Consider the following 25,120-nt stretch of genomic DNA (forward strand, 5'->3'; position numbering starts at 1 on the left):
TACGCTTTCAAGCGGACCAGAGTTCGCTTGTTTGTTCCGCCACAGAGTTCGTTTGCACTTTCACACCACCCCAAACAAAGTGGACTATCCGAGGAAAGGAACTCTGGCGCGTTTAAAGCAGACCAAACAGCTTATATGAGAAAGAGACCTAAGACAGAGAGAGACAGGACATACCTGGCTTTTGTGAAGCTAGCAACAATGGTTGAACTTGTCAGAAACAGCCACAATATCTCTCTGTTGGAGAAAGTATAGTTTATACATTGTAAAGCACCACAAATATTACAGCAATATACAACTGATGTTTTACTAGTGCAACTAGATAAGAAAAATGTAATTATAAAAGTGAACCTGTGGTCATCTTTATTGCCTTCCATTTCCAGGTAATTCTGCAGATCGGTCTCATCTAGCCTCCCAATTACATGTAGCTGCTCTCTCCAGGCTTCCTGCAGGTTCAGTTCAATTGAAGACTTTTTAAGACCATTATGAATGCAATTTAAGACCTATTTCACATCCATACTGGCAAAAACAAAATATGGGGGATATGAAGGAAAATCAGGCTGTGATGCTCCTGATGTGAAACTATATTGGGTGATGATGGCTGCTGGCTTTTTACAGCAGCTTTATGTTTTTCTTCTTCTGAACAGAGTACACAGTTTGCATTAGTGGTTATTGCTTCCATGTTGGTTTCCTTTTGTAGTTTTGTTGGTCATGGTCATCAAGATTCTCTGGAAGACTTGTTGGCTTGGTTCGAGCTTTAAAACTCTTATATTTTGATTTATCGAAATGTCTATGGAGAAAATGGACGTGGAACTTACTTCCGGGGCAAATTACGTCACGTGGCTGTTGAGCTCTATTGTGTGGCAGTGTGTTTATGTGGAGAGACGCTGCCCCCTGTCTGTATTTCCATGTTTTCACATTGTTTCGCTCTGTTCTGTGTTGTGTGGTCGAGCAAGGTTAACAGTAAATGGGGAGAGCGAGCAGCGCAAAACCGTTGAAACGCATTAAACGGATTAAACGTTTTTCTGATAGTTTCACAGCGGTTATTTTATAAAAGCACAAATAATTGTATTTTCAATTTTACTTAGAACAATACATGAACAAAACTAGAACGACCGCAACGCGGACTTATGCCTCCGCCATTAGTTCATTCTTGAGTCCAAATCATCATTTGAGGCAAATTGGAAGAAATTCTGTCAAGGCGCTCCTGTGATGTTGCGTTACAGAGCTTGGAAATTAGGTGTGTGAGGTCACAGTGACCTTGAACTTTGACCACCAAAATTTAATCAGTTCATCCTTGAGTCCAAGTGGACGCTTGAGGCAAATTCGAAGAAATTCCATCAAGACATTCCTGAGATATCGCGTTAACAAGCTCGAAAATGGCATTCGAGAGGTCACAGTGACCTTGACCTTTGATAACCAAAATGGAATCAGTTCATCCTTGCGTCCAAGTCGATGTTTGAGCAGGGGTGTTGTCTACGTGCCACGCAGGTATATGCAGTATACACACTGCGAAATGACTCAGATTTGCGTATGCGCACTGGGAAATGCGCTATGATACGTATCGTTTTCAATTTCCATTCATAAAATTCACCCTGTGCGCTCTGTGTTACCCTACGTTCACACACAGCACCCAAGCCTTGCCTTTACCCACGCTTTTAAATAGGCGTCCTTTTTAGTCAATGAGGCTGTGTACACAGGGCGCCTCAACGTGAACCTTCCGTGTACCCACGCCTCGCCTGAGCTGCGCCGATTTTTACGTGAGTTCTATTTTCAAGGCGCGTGAAGGCAGACTTTTTCTGTCAAGCCAGGAAAGAAAAACGCGACAATATTCGTGGGAAATGGTAAAGTCAACTGAATTTCAAAATAAAATGGTGTTGAGCAGAGAGAGAGAGAGAGATTGACGGGTGGCTATCACGTGGGGCTTTCTCCCCGTCGGCAAACAAATCTTCAGGAGACAGAATAGCGACCGAAGAAGCAAGATGAAGCTGATGGCTGAAGCTATTCTGCAAATTTCGGGAGGAACAACAACAAAAAATGGGTCGAATCTCCGCCCACTTCTGGCCGAAACCACGCCCCCCCCCGTCCAGGGGGGAAGGGGGGGTCAGAGTCAGAGTATACCCTCTGAAAAAAGGTAGACTACACCACTGTGTTTGAGCCAAATCAGAAGAAATTCAATCAAGCCGTTCTTGAGATATTGCGTTAACCAACTTGGGAATGGCGTTCGTGAGGTCACAGTGACCTTGAACTTTGACCATGAAAATCTAATGAGTTCATCCTTGAGTCCAAGTCGATGTTTGAGGCAAATTTGATGAAACTCCGTCAAGGCATTTGTGAGATGTTGCGCTAACAAGCTTGAAAATGGCGTTCGAGAGGTCACAGTGACCTTGGCCTTTGACCTTTGACCACCAAAATCTAATCAGTTCATCCTTGAGTCCAAGTCGATGTTTGAGGCAAATTTGATGAAACTCCGTCAGGGCATTCGTGAGATATCGCGTTAACAAGCTGGATAATGGCGTTTGAGAGGTCACAGTGACCTTGACCTTTGACCTTTGACCACCAAAATCTTATCAGTTCATCCTTGAGTCCAAGTCAATGTTTGAGACAAGTTTGATTAAATTCCGTCAAGGCATTCCTGAGATATCGCGTTAACAAGCTTCAAAATGTCGTTTGAGAGGTCACAGTGACCTTGACCTTTGACCACCAAAATCTAATCAGATCATCATTGAGGCTAAGTCGATGTTTGAGGCAAATTTGATGAAATTCCGTCAAGGCATTCCTGAGATATCGCGTTAACAAGCTTGAAAATGGCGTTTGAGAGGTCACAGTGACCTTGACCTTTGACCTTTGACTCAGATATCGCGTTAATAAACATCGTACGGATGTACGGACGTACAGACGTACGGACGTACGAACGTACGTACGTACATACGGACGGACGGACAACCCGGATCCATAATACCTCCGGCCTGGCTATCGCCGGCGGAGGCATAACAAACGAACAGGCTCAGACACAGGAAAGGAAAAGAAAGAAAAGCATACATATAATATCAACACTCAATATTACAACGTGGTGCTAGCAGCCGCATAGGGTGCTTATGTGCTTGTTGTAAGAGATGTTGTGCATGGGGTCCCACGCAAGGGGTCCATGAGGAACCAGCCGGGCAAGTCACCCGCCGCCCCTAACCTCACCCTAACCTAACCGCATTACAACCACGCCTTTTAAGCGTAAAATTATGCACCGTCATGCTCATTGGATAAGTGCAATAAACGAATCGCACGCTTGCCTTTTAAGCTCCAATTCCAGTGGTCCAGCAAAACCAGACAGAAGCCAAGCGCTCTGCCCCCCCCCCCCCCCCCCCCCCTCCCTTCATCCAGTCTGTCTGTCTCCATATAGGCTATTATTCCATATTATTATGCTTCTCAAACCAATCTAACTGCAGTTTAAATACTGCAAGCATGTAAATACGCTACACTATAGCAAGATCAAAGTGAAAAGAATGTTCTAAAGGCATCAGCTAGAAAAATATAGCCTATCCCTATATGATGAGATTAATTTTATATTGGTGAAAGTTTGTCCAGAACGATATCGTTTTCTCTCCCCTGCTGCAGGTAGAATGATGCACATAAATATACCCTACATTATGTAAAGTCATTGCATAAATGTGTTTTTATTGTAAAACTAAATGTGAAGTAGGGCCAAGTTATTGGAGCGGACATCACAGTATAGCACATGACAGTAGAAGCGCGTTCCGCTAACACTTATCTAAATCACGTTAAATCTACAAGAGATATATATAGGCCCAGGAGGACATATATGTTTCACTTAGGGTGGTGTTTTAATTTCGATGTTTTATTTGGTCCAATATTGAAATGTTCTACAATTGCAGGCTGTGTTACCATTACACATTATTTTAGATCAACCTTTTATATCTATTTCGCCTCATTTGGTTGCTATTTAGTAGCGAAATGGAGTACCCAATTGCATGCTGGGACATTCACAGGCAGTGAACTTACAACTGCTATTTCCTATAGGACGTGTGTTGTGTCTGTCTGAGCGAGGGAGTCAGAGAGAGACAGTCGTATTGTGCCTGTCAGACTGAGGAGAGAGGGAGAGAGTGACACAGAGAAGGGTGACAGAGGAGAGAGCCAGAGGGGAGGGAGAGAGCCAGAGGGGAGCGCTCCGCGCAACTGGCGAACTGAATAGGCCTGGTTTTCAAAAGCGCAAAGCGCTAAATTTACGCCAGGTGGGAAGATAGCAGTACGCCGAGATTTAAGGCCGACACGCCCACTCTGGCCCATTCTGGGACTGCGCCACGCCCATTCGGCCTAAAGCGCATTTGGCAGCGTAAAGCCATATTGATATCTTCCCGAAACAGGCGCAAGGCACGTTTTTTTGCGTTTAAGGCCCGTTTTTGCGCCGAAGGCCTGTGGGAGAATAGGGCCCCATGTCCGTCAACCACAATTGAAAAGAAGGTGAAGAGGGGGACTTCGATTCCCTCAGAATGGGTTTTTAGGCAATGGTTGTCCTCAGTGTCAGAGACTGTTGCACAGCTGTAGGGAAGTCCAGAGAGGTCTCCGACCAGCCGAAGATGGCGAGTTCTGCCTCCAGATGAAGGGTTATATTGTAGGCCTTAAGAGTACCAGTCAAATATTTTGGCTGAGCGATGTTATTGGCTGGGCACTACACGTGGCTGGGCACTACACGCCCCCACATAGGGCTCTGAACAAGTTTCCGCCCAGAAACATCCCAAGCAGAGCAAAACAATGTTAAAACATGAAAATACAGACAGGGGGCAGTGTCTCTCCACATAAACACACTGCCACACAATTGTATAGGTCAGAAGTGATGATTGAGAGGGGAACCTTTTGTATGAGTGTATATTAGAGATGCGCGGGCTGCAGTTATAACCGCGCTGACCGCGGATATCCCGCCCCACGGGCGGGGAGGATCACAGAAATAAAGATTCTGATTAATAGCGGATGGGTTGCGGCCGAGTGAAATGATGTATCATTAATGAGGAACATTAATATTAATTACGTTATCTAGTATATGAATGTATTTTAAGCTTAATTTTTCGTCAGGCACATGTTAGCCGCCTATTGTTAGGTGGCAGGGACCCCCAAGGACCCAAGGCAGTAGTAAACAAATAGGCACGCAATGGGATGCCTTCTTTCCTAACTCCTTACACAGTATGGTCAATGATGTCACCAGAAAACAGGAGTCTCCACTGAAGACACGTTGGAAGAGAAGACGCAACACGCTAGTATTATTTTCCCATACAGCTCAATCCAGTCTTGATCTAAACTTAAAGCTATAGCGTTAGCCTAGTATGCTACATGGGCAAGTGCTGGACTGGATTATAATACAGCATGTACCGTAAGTTTATTTGGAGTGGACTGCAGCGATCGCACCGACAGCAGCAGAAACAGTAGTGTAGTGGGGCACGGTGGCTCAGTGGTAGAGCTGTCGCCTCACAGTCAGAAGGTCCTGAGTTTGATTCTCGCCTGGGACACTGTGGGCGCTGTGGTTGTGTTCCCCCCCATATCTTCAGTGCCTACTGCCCAGGTGGGGTATCTCGTCGTAAGGGCCTTTCTGTCTGTGTGGAGTTTGCATGTTCTCCCCGTGCTCCCCCAGGGGGGTTCCTCCGTATATAACCCCCCCACTAAAAACATGCAGAAGATCAGATCGTCATCGTCATCCGACCAGTGACGACAACATCCGAAGTTGGTCCCCGGGCGCTGTACGAGAAAGCGACCACTGCTCCTGGCCTGCCCCCTGGAGGAAAGGACAAGCCTGGATGGGTCAAATGCAGAGGACATATTTCACCGGCCACCATCAGCATGAGTGTGTGTAGTGGCCGCATGCATGTGTTGTAGTGTGTTGTGTGACAATAAAGACGGGCTGCCGTCTGAAAATCGTCGTTTAATCGTTTAAAGTAAATTAATCTACCCAAATCGCTCATAGCGTTGTGAAATGTCGGGTGCACAGCGGGCGCGGATCTATAAATAGTACGAAATAATTTGCGCGGATTTATGGCGGGCGGATGGCTCATGCATACACACGGATTAGGGTGGCATAAAAGCTCATCCGTGCATCTCTAGTGTATATAGTGTTTTTTGGTGAAATAGTTGCATAGTATACCGTACTTTTAAGGATTTGATTTTAGCATTTTTAAGGACCTGCAGTGGGGAGAAAACACTAGTCTACTTAACATACAGCCATCTTGATTCATATGGCAAAATGGTCTTTTAAATGGAATAAGTTTAATACACTACCTCTATAAGCGAAGTGTAGCTGAAGCTTGTATCCCACCCAGCTGCTATTTTCATGTCTGCTTGGTCAAACAAATTAAAACAAATTCAGACATGTCATTTGAATCTGCTACTATTACACCAACATATCATAAACCAAGGTGTGACAGACTTTCTCTTACCATATCACGTAAAAGCATTGAAAAGGGATTCCTCAAATCAAGATTCCCAAACAAATCATTTGACTGAACATTCTAGATGCAGATGTGTCTGTTCAGCTTTTCTAAGTCTCAGAGGCCAGGACATATCTGCAGCATGACAATATTTACTTTGAGACACATTTTGCTTTTACTGTAACAATTTGAAAATTGCAATAGGCCATATTGCGATTTCGATAACATTTTGATTACAGTAATTGTTCAGCCCTAAATAAAACAGTTATTAACTCATCAACTCTATTTATCAACTTTATTAACAGTCCACACTTGTTAATCAACTTTCCATAGCAACCCATCGAATGCGTTTCCGTGGATAATTATAGATTTTAGCCCTCGTTCACACCATACGCCGAAGCCAAGCTCAACCACGCTGAAGCCACGCAGTTTCATTTCGGCATCCTTGTTAACTCATTGAGTGCCAGCCACTTTTGGAAAACAGATGCTCCCAGTGCCAGCCCTTTCAAAGCGTTTTCAGTGATTTCTCGAGGCCCACAGAATATTGTGTGATATTACTATGTAAACACCGAACATGCCCAAAGAACGATGAGACTCTATTGTATCATCAGCAAAAAAAAGTGTATTGATATCATTTTCCGTTCTTTAGTTATCAGCAGTAGAAGATAGGTTGTTTTCACTAAAAACAGACGTTTCAAACTAGAAGCTGAGATAATCAGCCTTTTGTGAAATGAAGCATTTTAAGCACATCACTGACTCTGAAGCTAATATTTTCTGATGTAGTGACACCTCAAAAATAATTTTCTTCAATAAAACAGCGAAAACAAAGGAATTTTGTTTGGCAAAATAATATTTTTTAGCTGCAACCAGCAGCGCTGGCCCCTGCGTGCGCAGACCCTACACCTTCTTGCTGGTCTTGATTTACTGCTGGTGGGCATCAGATATTCTAGCTTGTCTTTGGCAATCTGTCCATCGAGCCTGCTGTCACAACACCAACACTGTTGTATGCTGCCCTGCATGCCCCACCCCCCTCAACTGCACACCCCACCTCCGTGGGAGTGTCTCTGGTGGCTCTCTGCTGCGTTTGCTCTGCACTGAAAAGTGCGCTACGCCCAGCTTTTTCACAGCGTTCCGCCGTTTTTGTCGCCGGCTCCCAGCGCTTCCAGCTGAGAATAATGTAACTTTTCAGAAAGACGCTGGTGTCGGCAACTAATCATGTGGAGGGGCTATCGCAGCGGAGACGGAGGGGCTCAATTGTGGCAGCAGCTTGGCTGCTGTTCACAGGCACAGCTAACGTTATGCTTCATGCATATCGATGCATACCGATGCGGTTTCCGTTTCCCCATGACTTCTTCTCTGTTTTTTCCTCACCTTTCTCTAATCTGGAGAGCACTGTCGCCACCTAATGGGTCCGTAAAATAGCTTCTACACATTCGACATCCCCCATACTTTCACAGGAGATGCATCAGGCTTTGATCCACGTCCCACCGTCAAAAAAACGCAATTGACGACTTTAGTCGTCATTGGCACTCTACGTTACTATTTGAATTGATGACGATAGTCGTCATTGGCACTCAATGAGTTAACAGGCAAGACCATTCACACAAGCCGCACACGTGCCACGTGCTGAGGCTTCAGCCCTGCTTGTTAAAGGATAGCTTTACCGGTAATCAAACCCACTTTGTATCATCAATAATCTGGGTAATATAAGCACATGGGCAGTGATTACCTTCTCTCTCTGTTTTGCTCACAGAGATCTCCAATTTCCGCCGTTGTGACGTGTTTTACGTCACAACGCGTCACAACGCAGCTACGGAAGTTCTGCTGGAGAGGCAGAATCTGTCCGGAGGGCGGCTCTTATTGTTTATTTTTTAAGTATGCACACATCCAGGAGGGATCGCATGGAGAGCCTTAACAAGCCTTAATGACTTGCAGCTGGTGGGGGCGGAGTTTCTGCAGGCAGCAGCAGGAGCATTTTCCTTCGTGAGGTAAACAGAGAGAGAAGGTAAAACACTGCCCATGTGCTTATATTACCGAGATTATAAGTGGGTTGATTACCGGTAAAGCCATCCTTTAAGCGCCTGGTGTGAACAAAGGGTTAGAAAACGTGAACAAAATCGAAGGTGTTTTCACAACATCCGCCTCATTATACAACACTGGCCCATACATACCTTTTGGTACGACTGCTGCACTTTCAGGAAGGTGTACCAGAGTGGGAGTCAGACTGCCCTCTGAAGCTCCAGTCCCAAGTTGACCTTTGACCCCATTGCCAAAAGCCCACAGTTGGCCTGAGGAGCCCAATACCAGGGTGTGACGGCTGGAAGAGCAAAACCAACAGTGAAGAAGAAAATGGATGAGATGTAAACAGTATCACAGATAGTTTTGGTACATCATAAGTATTGTGGTAAGGTTTCTCTAAATGGAATAAGCGCTTATCCAGATTATTGTAAACATGCTGTAATAATTACTTTCTGTCAGCTATAAAATGACAAAAACTGGAGGCTCTTGAATCATAATGGAATTCCAGTGCGCACATTCCTAGTCATCACCTGCCACATGCAATCTGTGAGGCAAGTCCCTCCAGGCCCTGGAGCAGCCTGGGTCCCAGTTCATTAGCAGTGGAGCCATGGCCCAGCTGCCCTTGGCTTCCCTCTCCAAAGGTGAATACCCTGCCGTCCTACAAATCACAGCAGTACATAACACAAGGAGCTAAGAAGCAGTACCATACCCACTGGAAAGATACTTTTTTTTTTACATTCTATAAATCAAAACATAACGGCATCTTGCAGCCAAGGTTGGGAAGCAGTGTGAAAGGAGTGAATGCCTTATACGATCAGTAGGCAGTAATTCCCTCAACTCATTGATAATGAAAATATGATACAGTAATATTTACCTATGTACATGTATTTCTGGCCGTTTGTTGATTGATGCTGAATTATTTGAGGGACATATGTTCCTGTCTCTTTAAGGGGCCTGTTGCCTCCTGAAGTAGCAGTTTCCAGTTTGGAGAGGAAAAGGAGAGTGTGAGCAGGAAGGGAGGACAGGGACACAAGGAGATCAGAGGAGCTAGAAATTAGGTGGACATTTTCTACACCATTTATGTTTTAGTCCTGCCTTTTGGTGGGGTGCAACTGAACGTGTGAGGCTTGGACGGCTCTCACATCTCTTTCCCCCCCCCCTATTTTTTCTCCCATTTTTACCCCCCATTAGTGCTAATCCAATTTATTTATCCTGGTTGCTGCTCCATCCTCTGCCGATCTGGGGAGAGCCGAAACTGGCTCCATGCTTCCTCCGAGACATGGGCAGTTAGCCAGCCGCTTCTTTTCACCTGACAGAGGAAGCTTCACCGGTAGGACATAGCACGTGGGAGGTTCACGCTATTCCAACCAGTTCCCCTCCCTCTGAACAGGCACCCTTAACGACCAGAGGAGGAACCACATTAGCAACCATGATATTGCATGTTTTTGTGAAGGGGGTTCCTATATGAAGGAAACCCCTGGGAGGCACGGGGAGAACATGCAAACTCCACACAGAAAGGCCGTTTTGACGACCCCACCCGGGCGGTGGGCACTCGAGGACATGCGGACGGGCACGCATTCCTTCAGCGTTCACAGCGTCCCAGTTGGGAATCGAACCCAGGACCTTCGAGCTGTGAGGCGACAGCGCTTACCACTGCACCACCGTACCCCCCGGCTCTCACATCTCACAGACAACAGAGCTGGCCAAGAGGGTCAGACCCCCTTCTCACCAAACGCGAGCATACGCGATAAACTCGCATGTACTCGCACTCGCCCTGTCAAGCCCTGCCCCGCTGCTGCAGCTTGGTTGGCTGCCTGCTGTATTTCCGTCTTCAATTGGTCTATTTCGGTTTTGGCCCCTCCTCTCGTCTTGTCGCTTGCGATGTCCTGACGGCAGGTATCCCAGCATGCTTTGCAAGCTGGTGAGCGACAAGAAGAGGGAAGGAGGGGCATTTCGAAATCGACCAATTGAAGACGGAAATACAGCAAGGCAGCCAACCACGCTGTAGCAGGGCTGACTGGGCGAGTGCGAGTACATGCGAGTTTATCGCGGTCGGTGTGTAGGGCTACGTTCACACAGGGCACCCAAGCCTTGCCTACGCCTTGCCTTTACCCACGCTTTTAAATAGGCCTCCTTTTTAGTCAATGATGCTGTGTACACCGGGCGCCTCAACGTGAACCTTGCGTGTACCCACGCCTCGCCTGAGCTGCGCTGATTTTATCGTTTAGGTGTGAGTTCTATTTTCAAGCCGACTAGGCGCGTGAAGGCAGACTTCTTCTGTCAAGCCATGAAGGAAAAACGTGACAATATCCGTGGGAAATGGCAAAGTCAACTGAATTTCAAAATAAAATGGTGTTACTACAACAGTGTTGTAGCAGAGAGAGAGAGAGAGAGAGTAATTGATGGGTGGCTATCATGTGGGGCTTTCTCCCCGTCAGTAAACAAATCTTCAGGAGAGAGAATAGCGACCGAAGAAGCAAGATGGACAATGAAAAGTTAATCCACTTAGTACAACAGCATCCAGTTCTCTATGACAGCAGTCACCCAAGAAGGAGACCTGGTTATACATATCCAGCATCAATAGCACATCAAATGTATCCGATTTATTTGACCTACCCATGATAATTCGGGACCACACGTGACAAAAAAAAACACTTGGGAGAGAGGAGAGGCGCTTGTAACTCGGCTCAGGTTCAGCGTGGAATAGCGGTGCAGTGTGATGGCAAAAGCGTGTGATAGGTTCACGCGCAGCTCAAGGTCTGTAGGCGTGGGTTGAGGCAAGGCAAGGCGTAGGTGCCCTGTGTGAACGTAGCGTAACGGCGGGTTCACACATACGCCTAGAGCGACGCTTTAAGCAACGCATAAAAAATTTAGGCGTCCTTGTTAACAGATGAGAGCGTTCACACAGACCGCTGCCGCGCTGCGCTGAAGCCACGCTCTCGCTGCGCTGCATTTATCGTTTAGGCGTCTGTTCTATTTTTCAGCGTCTAGGCGCACTGAACTGTCAAGCTGTGCAGGAAGTGAGCAACAAGAATGGCAAAGAACGTCCTGTTTATTTTCACAATTGAACCAATTTCAAATTAAATTATTATTAATCACATTGTTGGCTGTTGTTTCTGAGGGACTTGGGCCATATTTTCTACCGAGTTTGCCCAAAAGGGAGGGTGGAGCGCGAATTAACGAGTGCATAGTAGGAGAGCTGTCCTTCATGTGTTCCTCTATATTAACGTCTTTTCTGTCAGATGTATATATACCCCCCCTGTCTCAATGCATGTATCACTCATGGTGTTGACTCATAGTCACATGATTACCCGAGGGAAAATAACAATTACAGCCGGCCAGGAAATAGACAGACATTGTCACTTGCACATTACAATAAAAAAGAGGTTTATATTACTCACCCATGCTATAAATCAGATCTGAAAAGTGTAAAAAACCGCTGCTCATGTGATCAGCGTAGCGCAGAGCGGGGCTTCAGTGTGGCGTCCTGTGTGAACGCAAATAGGCGCCTAGCGTGCATGAAGCGATGCCTATAGAGAGCTCCAGGGATGACGTATTTTTGTAGGCTGAATGCGGAAGTCCCGAACTTCCTGGTTCTTCACTGTTTCTGTCTATGGGATTTTTGAATGGGTTTTTGGCGCGATGCTTCAAATAAGGTCTGTGGGCAACGCAAGTTTAATCAAACGCGAACCAAGGTTCGAGTTTTGTAGCGTAAATGCGAGCCCTAGAAGTAAAATGCTCGAGCTAAGCTAATCCAGAACTACACACTGTCGCATAGGCTTTCACGTCACGTCAGCACTCAACCTGGACTGTTGTTGATGTGTGCACTGATTACCTCGGGCTGAACGGGGCTGAACCAGGTGAGGGAAAGAGAATTTCCGTGTTCGCCCTTTGAAGTGGTGACGTTATTGACGTATATATCCTCATCGACTCAAAAGTGTAGTCTCATTTAGCCGTTTGCTAGCTAGCCGTCCTTTTAACGGCACGTAAAAGCTTCAAAACTCGTAAAAGTGGTCCTCGTGTGTGAAGATGATGTTACTAAACACTGGTTCGCGTTTGATTAAGCCAGCGTTGCTCAGAGAGATTATTAGAAGCATCGCGCCAAAAACCCATTCAAAACTCCCATAGGCAAAAACTGTGAAGAACCAGGGCTGTTAGCATCGATGATTTCCGGACTCGTTCCTGGAGCTCTCTATATGCGTAGGCGTAGCCTAAACCGTAGCTTTAAGCGTCGCTCTAGGCGTATGTGGTAAGGCCCGTCAGAGCGACCAGCCGGCCCCGTGAAGCAGCTGACTACGACGGTGCCAGTCACCCTGCACCATCGACAGGTAATTCAGCTATACTTCAACAGTCAAACACCCTACTCTTCATGTAATCTTTGTCAATTCATGTTACAAATGGTCGATGGTAATAATATACCTCTAGACACGAGTTTAATTGAGAAGTTGGATATATATAGACATTTTTCACACTTTGTTAAAACAGCAGAGTGTGCCGCTCCACAGCTTATGAAGGAAGCAGTGTGAAAGGAGTGAATACCTTTGTTAAAACAGCAGAGTGTGACAGGAGTGAATACCTTTGTTAAAACAGCACAGTGTGAAAGGAGTGAATACCTTTGTTAAAACAGCACAGTGTGAAAGGAGTGAATACCTTTGTTAAAACAGCAGAGTGTGAAAGGAGTGAATACCTTTGTTAAAACAGCAGTGTGACAGGAGTGAATACCTTTGTTAAAACAGCACAGTGTGAAAGGAGTGAATACCTTTGTTAAAACAGCACAGTGTGACAGGAGTGAATACATTTGTTAAAACAGCACAGTGTGAAAGGAGTGAATACCTTTGTTAAAACAGCACAGTGTGAAAGGAGTGAATACCTTTGTTAAAACAGCACAGTGTGAAAGGAGTGAAAACCTTTGTTAAAACAGCACAGTGTGAAAGGAGTGAATACCTTTGTTAAAACAGCACAGTGTGAAAGGAGTGAATACTTTTGTTAAAACAGCACAGTGTGAAAGGAGTGAATACCTTTGTTAAAACAGCACAGTGTGAAAGGAGTGAATACCTTTGTTAAAACAGCACAGTGTGAAAGGAGTGAATACCTTTGTTAAAACAGCACAGTGTGAAAGGAGTGAATACCTTTGTTAAAACAGCACAGTGTGAAAGGAGTGAATACCTTTGTTAAAACAGCACAGTGTGAAAGGAGTGAATACCTTTGTTAAAACAGCAGAGTGTGAAAGAGGAGTGAATACCTTTGTTAAAACAGCACAGTGTGAAAGGAGTGAATACCTTTGTTAAAACAGCACAGTGTGAAAGGAGTGAATACCTTTGTTAAAACACCAGAGTGTGAAAGGAGTGAATACCTTTGTTAAAACAGCACAGTGTGACATGAGTGAATACCTTTGTTAAAACAGCAGAGTGTGAAAGGAGTGAATACCTTTGTTAAAACAGCACAGTGTGAAAGGAGTGAATACTTTTGTTAAAACAGCACAGTGTGAAAGGAGTGAATACCTTTGTTAAAACAGCACAGTGTGAAAGGAGTGAATACATTTGTTAAAACAGCACAGTGTGAAAGGAGTGAATACCTTTGTTAAAACAGCACAGTGTGAAAGGAGTGAATACCTTTGTTAAAACAGCACAGTGTGAAAGGAGTGAATACCTTTGTTAAAACAGCACAGTGTGAAAGGAGTGAATACCTTTGTTAAAACAGCACAGTGTGAAAGGAGTGAATACCTTTGTTAAAACAGCACAGTGTGAAAGGAGTGAATACCTTTGTTAAAACAGCACAGTGTGAAAGGAGTGAATACCTTTGTTAAAACAGCACAGTGTGAAAGGAGTGAATACCTTTGTTAAAACACCAGAGTGTGAAAGGAGTGAATACCTTTGTTAAAACAGCACAGTGTGAAAGGAGTGAATACCTTTGTTAAAACAGCACAGTGTGAAAGGACTGAATACCTTTGTTAAAACAGCACAGTGTGAAAGGAGTGAATACTTTTGTTAAAACAGCACAGTGTGAAAGGAGTGAATACCTTTGTTAAAACAGCACAGTGTGAAAGGAGTGAATACCTTTGTTAAAACAGCACAGTGTGAAAGGAGTGAATACCTTTGTTAAAACAGCACAGTGTGAAAGGAGTGAATACCTTTGTTAACACATTCACTGCCAGCCTTTTTTTTTTTTACTGTAGGTAGCTTTTGCCAGAGGGTTTTTTTGAGGATTCTGGCTCATTTTACAAGAGCCAAGGATAATTTTTTGCTTGGACTTTGTGAACAGAAAGTTCACAAAAGTACTAATAGAATGTGTGCTTTCTCTGTCTAAAAGAGTTAGTTTGTAGAGTTAGTAGTTATGTAGATATTAGCCGTTGAGTACAGCATGGTTTCAGCGTCTGAGACAAAAAGCTGAGATAATCGCAGTTTTGTGAAATTCAATCAAATAGTCACTTTAACCATTTATTTTTGGCATCAGTGAGACATCAGACATAAACAATATAGTTCTGAACAGTAATTTCCTCCATAGCAGCACCCGCACCCCCTCTCCTTACAACTCCTCCCTCCGTGGGCGTGTCTGGTGGATTTCAGCAGCGTTTGTCAGTCACAAGCCAGTCTCTCCTGCCTGTCTGAGCAGTGAGCAGCAGCCTCCCTCTCTGGCGGCCCCTCGTCGGCGAGCGTGGATGTGGCTTAATCCGTTCTTGGATTTTCGGTTGAGAGCTTTGACGAAGCCTTGTGTGACTCTAGGCTTTATGCTGCGCGCTTCAAAGTGTGCTTTCCACCCAGTCCACCTTTGGAACCCCCCACCGCCGTGCGCCCGTGTGAAAGGTTTTCGCCTACAGTATGAGAATGAGGCTCGTTCGCTTCTGGGTCCTCGGTTGAGCTCAGCTGGAATGCGTGCGTTTCTGGCCAAACAACACTCAATAGTCTGAGCACCGTCGCCACTCAGTGGGTCGGCGGAATGGATTGCACACGCCCGGCGGCTCTAACAGTATAATAGAAGATGCAAAAGGGCCAGATCAACGATCCACCGTAAAAAAAAAAAAATCGATTCTGAAAACGTGTTAACACGTTGTTGGCAGTCAACAGCTGGATTCTGAAAACGTGTTTACACGTTGTTGGCAGTGAATGTGTTAAAACAGCACAGTGTGAAAGGAGTGAATACCTTTGTTAAAACAGCACAGTGTGAAAGGAGTGAATACCTTTGTTAAAACAGCAGAGTGTGAAAGAGGAGTGAATACCTTTGTTAAAACAGCACAGTGTGAAAGGAGTGAATACCTTTGTTAAAACAGCACAGTGTGAAAGGAGTGAATACCTTTGTTAAAACACCAGAGTGTGAAAGGAGTGAATACCTTTGTTAAAACAGCACAGTGTGACAGGAGTGAATACCTTTGTTAAAACAGCAGAGTGTGAAAGGAGTGAATACCTTTGTTAAAACAGCACAGTGTGAAAGGAGTGAATACTTTTGTTAAAACAGCACAGTGTGAAAGGAGTGAATACCTTTGTTAAAACAGCACAGTGTGAAAGGAGTGAATACCTTTGTTAAAACAGCACAGTGTGAAAGGAGTGAATACCTTTGTTAAAACAGCACAGTGTGAAAGGAGTGAATACCTTTGTTAAAACAGCACAGTGTGAAAGGAGTGAATACCTTTGTTAAAACAGCAGAGTGTGAAAGAGGAGTGAATACCTTTGTTAAAACAGCACAGTGTGAAAGGAGTGAATACCTTTGTTAAAACAGCACAGTGTGAAAGGAGTGAATACCTTTGTTAAAACAGCACAGTGTGAAAGGAGTGAATACCTTTGTTAAAACACCAGAGTGTGAAAGGAGTGAATACCTTTGTTAAAACAGCACAGTGTGAAAGGAGTGAATACCTTTGTTAAAACAGCACAGTGTGAAAGGAGTGAATACCTTTGTTAAAACAGCACAGTGTGAAAGGAGTGAATACCATCAGGGCTCCAGAGTGCGTGTATTTACACACATTTTCCCACCTTAAAATCATAAATATTTTCATAACACGCACTGGTACGTGCACCTTGGAATTTGTAGCGTCTTTCTCTCTCTCTCACCCTACTCTTGTCCCACAGCGTGCGTCAACTAAATCTCTCACAGGGGAAATACAAAAATAAAACTTGCTTCTGAGTGCTTTAGACTTGGGAAGAATCGTTTTACTTTGAAAATCCGACTGGAAGTCGTATCATCCTTATCGCTAGTAGAACACAGACAGGACAGTCCACAGCCAGCCATCCATTACCAGACTCACTCGTACCGGAATCGGAGTTACAAACAGATGGAATTCAAATGTGTCAGATGGTGGTTTTGTACACGGGAGACAAAGCTACGGCTTCAGCAGACGAGTTCTGACTAACGTTAGGTTGGCTGGCATGACAATGACATCTTAGCGTCTAATGTTAGCATTGCTAGCAGGATGCTAGCTAACTATCAAGAAAATTCTGGGATTACTAACGTTACCAACATGTCATTCAAGATCGCTAAAATGTGTTGTTGACATTAATATGACTATGCTGTCTGTTAACGTTAGACCATCTAAGAGCAGCTATCTGCTACAGTTTGTCACTGTCTGCAGTGCACAGTGAGACTTCACAGCACACTGTGGGATATGTCACGACACTAATCACAGTAACGTGAACGTCCACAATCCTGACCACCATTACATAATGTTAGGCAAACTACAGATGACTAAATAAATGGTTATTGAATCATTCTTATCTGGTAAGACATTCATAGTGCATCATGAGAATGGTAGCCTACTAAATTGTAATGTAGAGATTAATCATTGTGTCCTTAAAAAAGTGTCCCAAAAAATTGTGTCTCCAAAAATTTAGGAGCACATTTAATGTGCTCCTAACTTTTTCAACTTAGGAGCATAATGTAAGGTGATAATCACATCACAGACACCCAGTTCATAAATGCTGCAATACTTAAAATGCAAAGGCTTCCATTAGTGGGCCATAGGCTCAATCCCCACTGTGTTAACTCGGTTGGTGATAGTGACTTTAACAGACGTTTATTGACATGAAAATCTTTGATCGTATCATTTAATAATTTGCCAATATGTATACAAAATGACAAAGAAGGTAACGCTTAAAATGTATTATTGCGGTGCCAAAAGGCATGGTGAAAAATGTGGGTGCACCTAAATTATGTGCTGGTACACCTAAATTAAAAAGTAAGGTGCAACAGTGCACCTAGTGTAAAAAGTTAGTCTGGAGCCCTGACCTTTGTTAAACCAGCAGAGTGAAAGGAGTGAATACCTTTGTTAAAACAGCAGTGTGAAAGAAGTGAAAACCTTTGTTAAAACAGCAGTGTGCCACAACAGCTTATGAAGGAAGCAGTGTGAAAGAAGTGAATACCTTTGTTAAAACAGCTGAGTGTGCCGCTCCACAGCTTATGAAGGAGACTCCCAGCGCTCTGAGGGCAGGGACCATACAGATGTTGAACCTGCCTGTTAAAGACAGCAACAAATGTGTTTAGACATGGAGACAGAAAACATGCGAATTTCAAAATGATGACCAATGACATTTTTCCACTCGTAATAATACTGTTTGTTTCAATCAATCACTTAATAAAAGTCATGCATGTTCCTTACAAGCACATACACACTTTGTGTGGTTAATAGCACCACGTTGTATTATCGATTGTCTAATATATATATGTATCCATTGTTTTGTTTTTGTTTATTGGGGTTTTAGTTTTAGGTTTTTTCCTTTTCTTTTCCGGTATCTGAGCCTGTTTTGTATTGTTAAAAAAAGTTGAAAATAAAATATATTTAAAAATAAAATCACTTAACAAAAGTGATAAGCAATCAAAATGCATTTCAGGTATAAATATTAGATTCACTATTTAGACAGGCATAAATTCTGACCTGTACTACAAAGAATTAAAAGTTGACAGCCATATTTTTTATATTATGCCTCTCAGTTTCATTACGTCTAATCATATGCAAAGACTAGTAATTTGTGCTTGTGAGCATCCATCCCTAGACAGTAACTTTGCACCATTCTCATCCACCCTGTTGAGCCCCAGCTGGCCAGCTTTATTGGCCCCACAGCAGTACACCAGGCCTGGGACTGTGAGGACCAGGGTGTGGGCCCCTCCTGCCGAAATCTGGGACACTGCTATCCCAGTCAGAGACAGCACCATGGTCGGCGTGGGCTGCAGTGACACCTCCTTCCCCAGACCCAGCTGCCCATGACTGTTCAAACCCCAGGATAAGACACTTCCTCCTGGAAAGTGGAACAAAGAATAATCAAATCAAATCAAATGTTGTTTTATACAATCACAAGCCACATTTGTGGCAATGAGATGTAATACGTCTTTCTGGGTATGAGAAGACTGCAGAATTTACAAGATAATTTCTAGATATGATCTTATGGTGTGAAAATTCAGTACTGCATCGGTGATGTCACAATGCCTCCTTGTGTGTGTCTGTGCCCCATTATGATATCACTGATGACATCATCAGTGTGTGTGTGTGTGTGTGTGTGTGTGTGTGTGTGTGTGCCCCCCTATGACATCACTGATCAGTCTTGTCACAATGCCTCATTGTGTGTGTGTGTGTGTGTGTGTATGTGTGTGTGTGTGTGTGTGTGTGTGTGTTTGTGACATGACTGATCAGGCTTGTCACAATGCGTCCTTGTGTGTGTCTGTGACATCACTGATCAGTAGGGATGTCATAATATATCGTCCCACAATATATCGCGATATCAAAACGTGACAATATGTATCATTGAGATTAAATCTCATATCGTGAGAAAAAGAAGCTGAACATGATCTGCATCTGATTGCATGCTCGCTCTCCTTTTCATTGCTTTGTTTGAACAGACGAGGGACGTTACAGACACGGAGGATGAAAATGGTGAAATTACTCAAATTAGCGTGGAGGATGCCCCCTCAACTTACAAATCGATCGCAAAAAAATATTGTTAAAATATCGTATCGTTATCGTGAACCCAATATCGTGTATCGTATCGTGAACTGAGTGTATCGTGACACCCCTACTGATCAGGCTTGTCACAATGCCTCCTTGTGTGTGTGTGTGTGTGTGTGTGTGTGTGTGTGTGTGTGTGTGTGTGTGTGTGTGTGTGTGTGTGTGACTTATGACATCACTTTTGACATCATCGCTGATGACATCATCACTTATGACATCACTGATGACATCACATCATCATTAACTAATTAGCCTAATTAAAAATGCAGGCTCCGTCAGGTCACCCGCACCGGTGCCCTTTACACACCCTGAAAGTTTCAGCCCGATCACACGTAAAACTGCATAGCTGTGGCCGGACACAGAACTTGAAACATTGCCCACATACTCAATTTTATATCCTATATACTAGGGGCTCGCGCGGCCTCGACCGCCCTGCAGCTGCCCGCATCGCATACACAGCTCGGCCGCCACGTGGCCTCACCTGCACTATGACATCACTGATGACATCATCACAGATGACATCATCACTGATGACATCATTACTGATGACATCATCACTGAACTTATGACATCACTGATGACATCATCATTAGGTAATTAGGGCAATCACCTAATAAAAAAATCCGGCTCCATCAGGTCACCCTGGTGCTCTTTACACCCCCTGAAAGTTTCAGCCCGATCGCACGTAAAACTAACCTGACGCTGCCAGATTGATGAGTTTGCTTCACATTCTGTTTCACAAACGACATCCATCTGGATTTGGTCAAGCTACCCTGCTGAAGAGGGCGGTCACTTTTTTCAAGCTACTTGGCAGGTGATTGGATGGACCGTCTGTCTGTCACCGTCTGGGCGTGCCAACGCCAACCAATCAGATCGACTTGCCTTCATGACGTAGCCTCGCCTGGTAAACACGAACGGCTAGGACTACAATTGCTAATTAGTTAGCATGGAGGTTGCAGATGTTTTGCTGTTTTTGTAAGGTGAATATTGGGTGCAACCATTGACTATTCAATTTGCCAAAAGAAAGAAGAATTACTGCAGATGTCTGACTGAGGATGAAGTGCAGGTAGGCCATTTTGCACGTTAAATGTAACTGATTGGATTAACTGATGTTACGCTAACGTTAGCAACATTTGGAGGTTGGGGTGCTACGTCTGATGATTATTGATTTGATGTTAACGTTAACAGCGATTCATGACTAACACATATCGTTGTTCGTTTCTTCAGGGAACTGATGACACGATATGACACCGAGTGGCACGCACCCTGGACTGGCCTGGATGGCTAACGTCATGGAGACGCAACGCTCTCTAGCCTTTATGATCATGGCAATCAGAATCAGAATCAGAAAGACTTTAATGATCCCGGGGGTAAATTGGGACAAGTTACAGTAGCTCGCTCAATAACAACCAAAACAATCAATAACAACCAAATACTTTGATACAATATAATGATTTAACGCTACTATTTAGCATTAAGGACTGGTGAATTTTAGCATATCTGTCAAGCTGCGTTCACACCGACCTATTAAAGTTGGTCGCTGGCGTCGAGTTTACATACAAAGTCAATGCAAACGAGCGATTGAGCGTATATTCGCCTGGGAGAATAATCGCTGGGCGTCCGAGCGGCAGAGACAGAGCGACAGGGAGAAAATACGCTCGTCGCTGAAGATGAAATATTCCAACTCGAGCGAAAATACGCTGGCATCAGTCGCTCGCTGTTCAACGCTGATTGGCTGCCATGTGAGAGCGAGTCAAGGATCACTCTGGCTTGGAACAAACCGCTGGTTTATTGTGTGGCAACAAACCGCATTGACAGGCTGACTGCTGACATGAAGTGAAGTCTGTACTACCGGTATGCAGCTCGCATTAGGAGCACGCTGATAGGCTTAGCTTGTAAACAATGACGGTGGCTCGTAGTGGACAAACAGCATGACATTGCGTAGCGTTATATCCCCCACATGTCCGTCATTTCGTGTGCCTGTTGATGAGCGATTTAAACAGAGCGACAGAGCGATTCCAAAGGGTTGACTTGAGCGACAGAGCGAAAAATAAATATCTCGGTGTGAACACAGCTTCAGTGGAATGGTAGATGTTTACGCATGACTGGAGAATGTTATTTGCTACTTTTGTGATAATAAACTAAACGGAGAAAAGACGGCCGTGTGGTGTTGTTGTTACATAATCTGCTGGTCTTGAGGCACGATTGGGTAAAATGATAAGATGATGTAAATTCATAAAGATGTTTATGTCAGAGATGAATCTGCGAAAGGGAGCTGCCTGGAGCCCAGAGGACGTCAACGGAGAAGAGGAAAAGCACCCTTTAGGTTACACCATGCAGCATTTGGATATAATCTAGTATTGGCTCCCATGCCATTAGTTTGTTTACCCCCTATCTAAAGAAAGTACAAGTGCAAAATCTTAAGCTATGTTCTATCGATAAACCAATTTCTCGAGTAACATCCTGTTATCCTGAGATCTTTAATCTCGCCTGTATAACATAATATGTCACTCGCACCAACGTGAGTTAACGTGGTTTATTAAACAGCAGCAAACATTCCAATCATAGCAGAATACACTTCAGCTAGCAGGGACAATACATCACACTGATCTTTGCAGTTCTGTGTTGATTAGCTAATATTTCAGTGGCATTTTGATTAACGTTATGATTTATTTCTATTTGGAACAAAAATGATGGTTTAACAGATTGCATGTTTACTGGGCTGTGGTGAGAAGGGCTTTGTGTTTGTGTGACTTGCGTGAATGGCTAACTGCTAGCCATTCACTAGCCTACAGCTAGCTGATGGCTGCTATGTTCTCCCAGCCTAGCAACCGTCTGAAGGCTATCTCCCCATATTCTACAACAATGTCTTGTTTACTAACGTTCATAGTTGATAACGTTACAGCAATACAGTTACGGTTTCGTACTCACTGTAAGATCAAGTGTTTAACGTTTATGTTAGCTTATTGTTTTGAATAGAATGTTTGACTAGCTCACTGGAGCTAGCCTCGGTAGCCGCCGCCATGTTGAATAGTGAAAGAACTACAAACGTCCAGCGCCTCTCGGTGGCGTCACATCCGGTCTCGCAAAGCCCGCCCTTAGCTCACGCTGATTGGTGCGCCTGGGTGGCGGCCGGTTTGAATGCCTCTCTGAGGCCAGGGCCAGACTGAGGTGGATTGTGAATTTGTGGAACAATGCCGCCCCCGTCTGGTGGAGTCAGGCTAACGTAAAACACCATAGCCGTGGCCGGACAGAATTATGCTCACATGCACGCACACACACGGACACTTCTCCTTCTTACAGACAACCTGAAACCATAATGCCTCCAGCCTGGCTATAGGCATAATCATTTTGCAGGTTTTCCAGGAGTGTGGAACCCCTGTGGAGGGAATCTGTGGTGTAAGTATAACATTCTATAGTTTATATTTCCTTCTGGTGAGATATAAATCCTGAGTTTATGGCATGTTGCGTCTGTGGCTCATTGAGGCTACAGGATTGTTAAGAACACTGGCCAAAGAATGGGAGTTTCCACAAGCAACTTGGATCACTGGTATTGGCAGATGTATGTCAACCGGACTGTATGTTAATAGGAAAATCATACATTAGCAAATAAAAAAGATAATTTCTTCATACACAGGTGTCTTTATTTTATGTAATGTTTATTGAGTTGCTTTTGCCTCTTCTGAAAGTCCTCTTATGAATGACAGGGTTTCCTCTATATGCATTTAGTAGTGGCGGCCCCCCGCTGCTAAATCCTGGCCATCACTGCTTCAAAATAAGATCACATATTTTGGGGGGGACCTGGTCAAGAAAAGCAGTTATACTTAAAGTCCCTGGAAACCAAAATCCACAAAAACGTTCTAACTATGTTATTTAGGGTCTTATGTTAGTAATTATGTGCCTCCGAAATTATTATGCATTACTTTCAACCCAAAGCCTTAAAATCGACACTTTTCTACAAGATTCTACAAGGTCCTCATTGAAGAGAGCAGTGCGCGAGGTGCTAAAATGCAGGAGCTTATGACGTCATAAGCTCTATATAACCTTTGTACACGTACATTCTGCCTCCATCTCTCTTCAGAGTTCTAGTGGTCCCACACCTTTTTGCAGCTAGCTAACTACGCATTGCGTCAAGTCAAGTCAAGTCAAGTCAAGTTTATTTATATAGCCCTAATTCACAAGCATGTCTCAGAGGGCTTCACAGAAAGTATGTCTAGCTGATTCTAGCTAACACACAGTAACAAGAATATACAGAATAAAGATAACAATTGAACATTTGAAGAAAGCAGGAGAGTGGAGGAGGGAGGGAGAGGGAGGAGGGAGGGGAGGGGGGAGGTGGGGAGAAAATAGGAAATGTGGAGGAGGAGAGAACAGAGGAGGAGAGATGAGGGTGCAGGGGAGGGAGAGCCAGGGTAGGGGTAGGGTCTAGGGTTGGGGGAGGGGAGGGAGTAGGAGGGAGCGTCAACACAAAGGCTCTTTTAAGAACCAACATCTATCTATCTATCTATCTATCTATCTGTCTATCTGCGAGTTTATCGCTTAGACTCGTCGGCGGTGTGTAGGAACCTTGAGAGGGAGAGCTCTCTCCTCTGCCTGCTGCGGCGCTGCTGTGTGTGTCAGTGTGTGTGTGCGCGCGTGCAGACAGATAGACAGATGACCGTCAGTCAGTACGCTATGCGCTGCGCGGAGCAACCTTATTTTTACAGTCTATGGGAGCAACGCGCGAACACACACACACACACACACACACACAATCTCTATTTCCTTGTCTCTCTCTCATCTCTCTCTCACGGAGGAGAGGAGAGAGGTCTGAGAGAGGGACATTTCCCTGCTGCAGACGGGACACGCCCACACAGTCAGCGGGAGAAAATACACTCTAAAATATAATTGATTCTCTTGAGTTTTGCCATGACTGTCAAACCTAAATTTATATACTTTGCGACGTTCATCATCGTTCAAATTTGGCTGGTGGCTTATTAACATAGATTCCTGTGATGTGATGAACTCAAAATGCTAAATAATAATAAAATATTTCTGGTTTCCAGGGACTTAAAACTGTTATAGAAAAGTAAATCCGTACAATTCTCCCGGCCGGCGGCGGCACACGACACGCGCTGACCCTATGTGAACCTGTGTTCTTAAAATGTACCTATAGGCCTAATTCCACACTAAAAGAAACAGGGACAATTTGGACGTGTTGTTATTTATAGGTTATAGCATTGATTTTCTTTGTCTGGCCCACTTGAGAGCAAATTGGGTCCAGTGTGTTCCGTGAACTAAAATGAGTCTGACACCCGTGACGGCCTGCACAAGCCAGACAATAATGCTACATTTGCAATTAACCAACATTCAAACTCTGACAAGTGAGGATCATTTTACCTGCATGTAAAAATGTGTTAATGTCCATGCTTGTTACTAGGCGATCTTAACGCCACACTAATATATTCTATAGACTTATGAAGCCTGCGTTAGTTCATTCAAGACATGATGTCATAGTCTACGCCCCAGCTGTACCAGCTGACAGCCTCTGTTTGGTTCACCGTTTAACCAATTCTCCAATCACAGTCATCTCACAACAAGGCGGTCCGTTTAAATAGGGCAGCCTCTCACTCACTGATCTGTTCCCCTCTTTGCTGGATCCTTGCTGGATCGTGCGGCTGCTGGCAACGCTTTGCCACCTCCACCCCAACCTCCACCTTTTTAGATCAAATGCAAATGCTATCATGTATTGTAGCTCTGGAGTCTGCATGGC

The 25,120-nt window shown here is 44.3% G+C and overlaps 1 protein-coding gene across 1 annotated transcript in view; it reads right to left on the reverse strand.

Annotated features, from left to right (window-relative positions):
- The window catches only part of LOC310795686 (putative E3 ubiquitin-protein ligase HERC6), a gene marked incomplete at both ends in the record, with an annotated part of 143,213 nt that overhangs the window by 18,734 nt on the left and 99,359 nt on the right, over positions 1–25,120 (reverse strand). Inside the window, 4 exons of the mRNA XM_083657755.1 lie at positions 8,597–8,742; positions 8,975–9,102; positions 17,792–17,883; positions 18,437–18,664. Of these exons, the coding sequence (XP_083513881.1) occupies positions 8,597–8,742; positions 8,975–9,102; positions 17,792–17,883; positions 18,437–18,664 (594 nt within the window). The remainder of the gene's footprint in view (positions 1–8,596; positions 8,743–8,974; positions 9,103–17,791; positions 17,884–18,436; positions 18,665–25,120) is intronic.

The sequence above is a fragment of the Poromitra crassiceps genome (assembly GCF_964638095.1).
Source record: "Poromitra crassiceps genome assembly, chromosome: 21".
NCBI classification, from domain to species: domain Eukaryota; kingdom Metazoa; phylum Chordata; class Actinopteri; order Beryciformes; family Melamphaidae; genus Poromitra; species Poromitra crassiceps.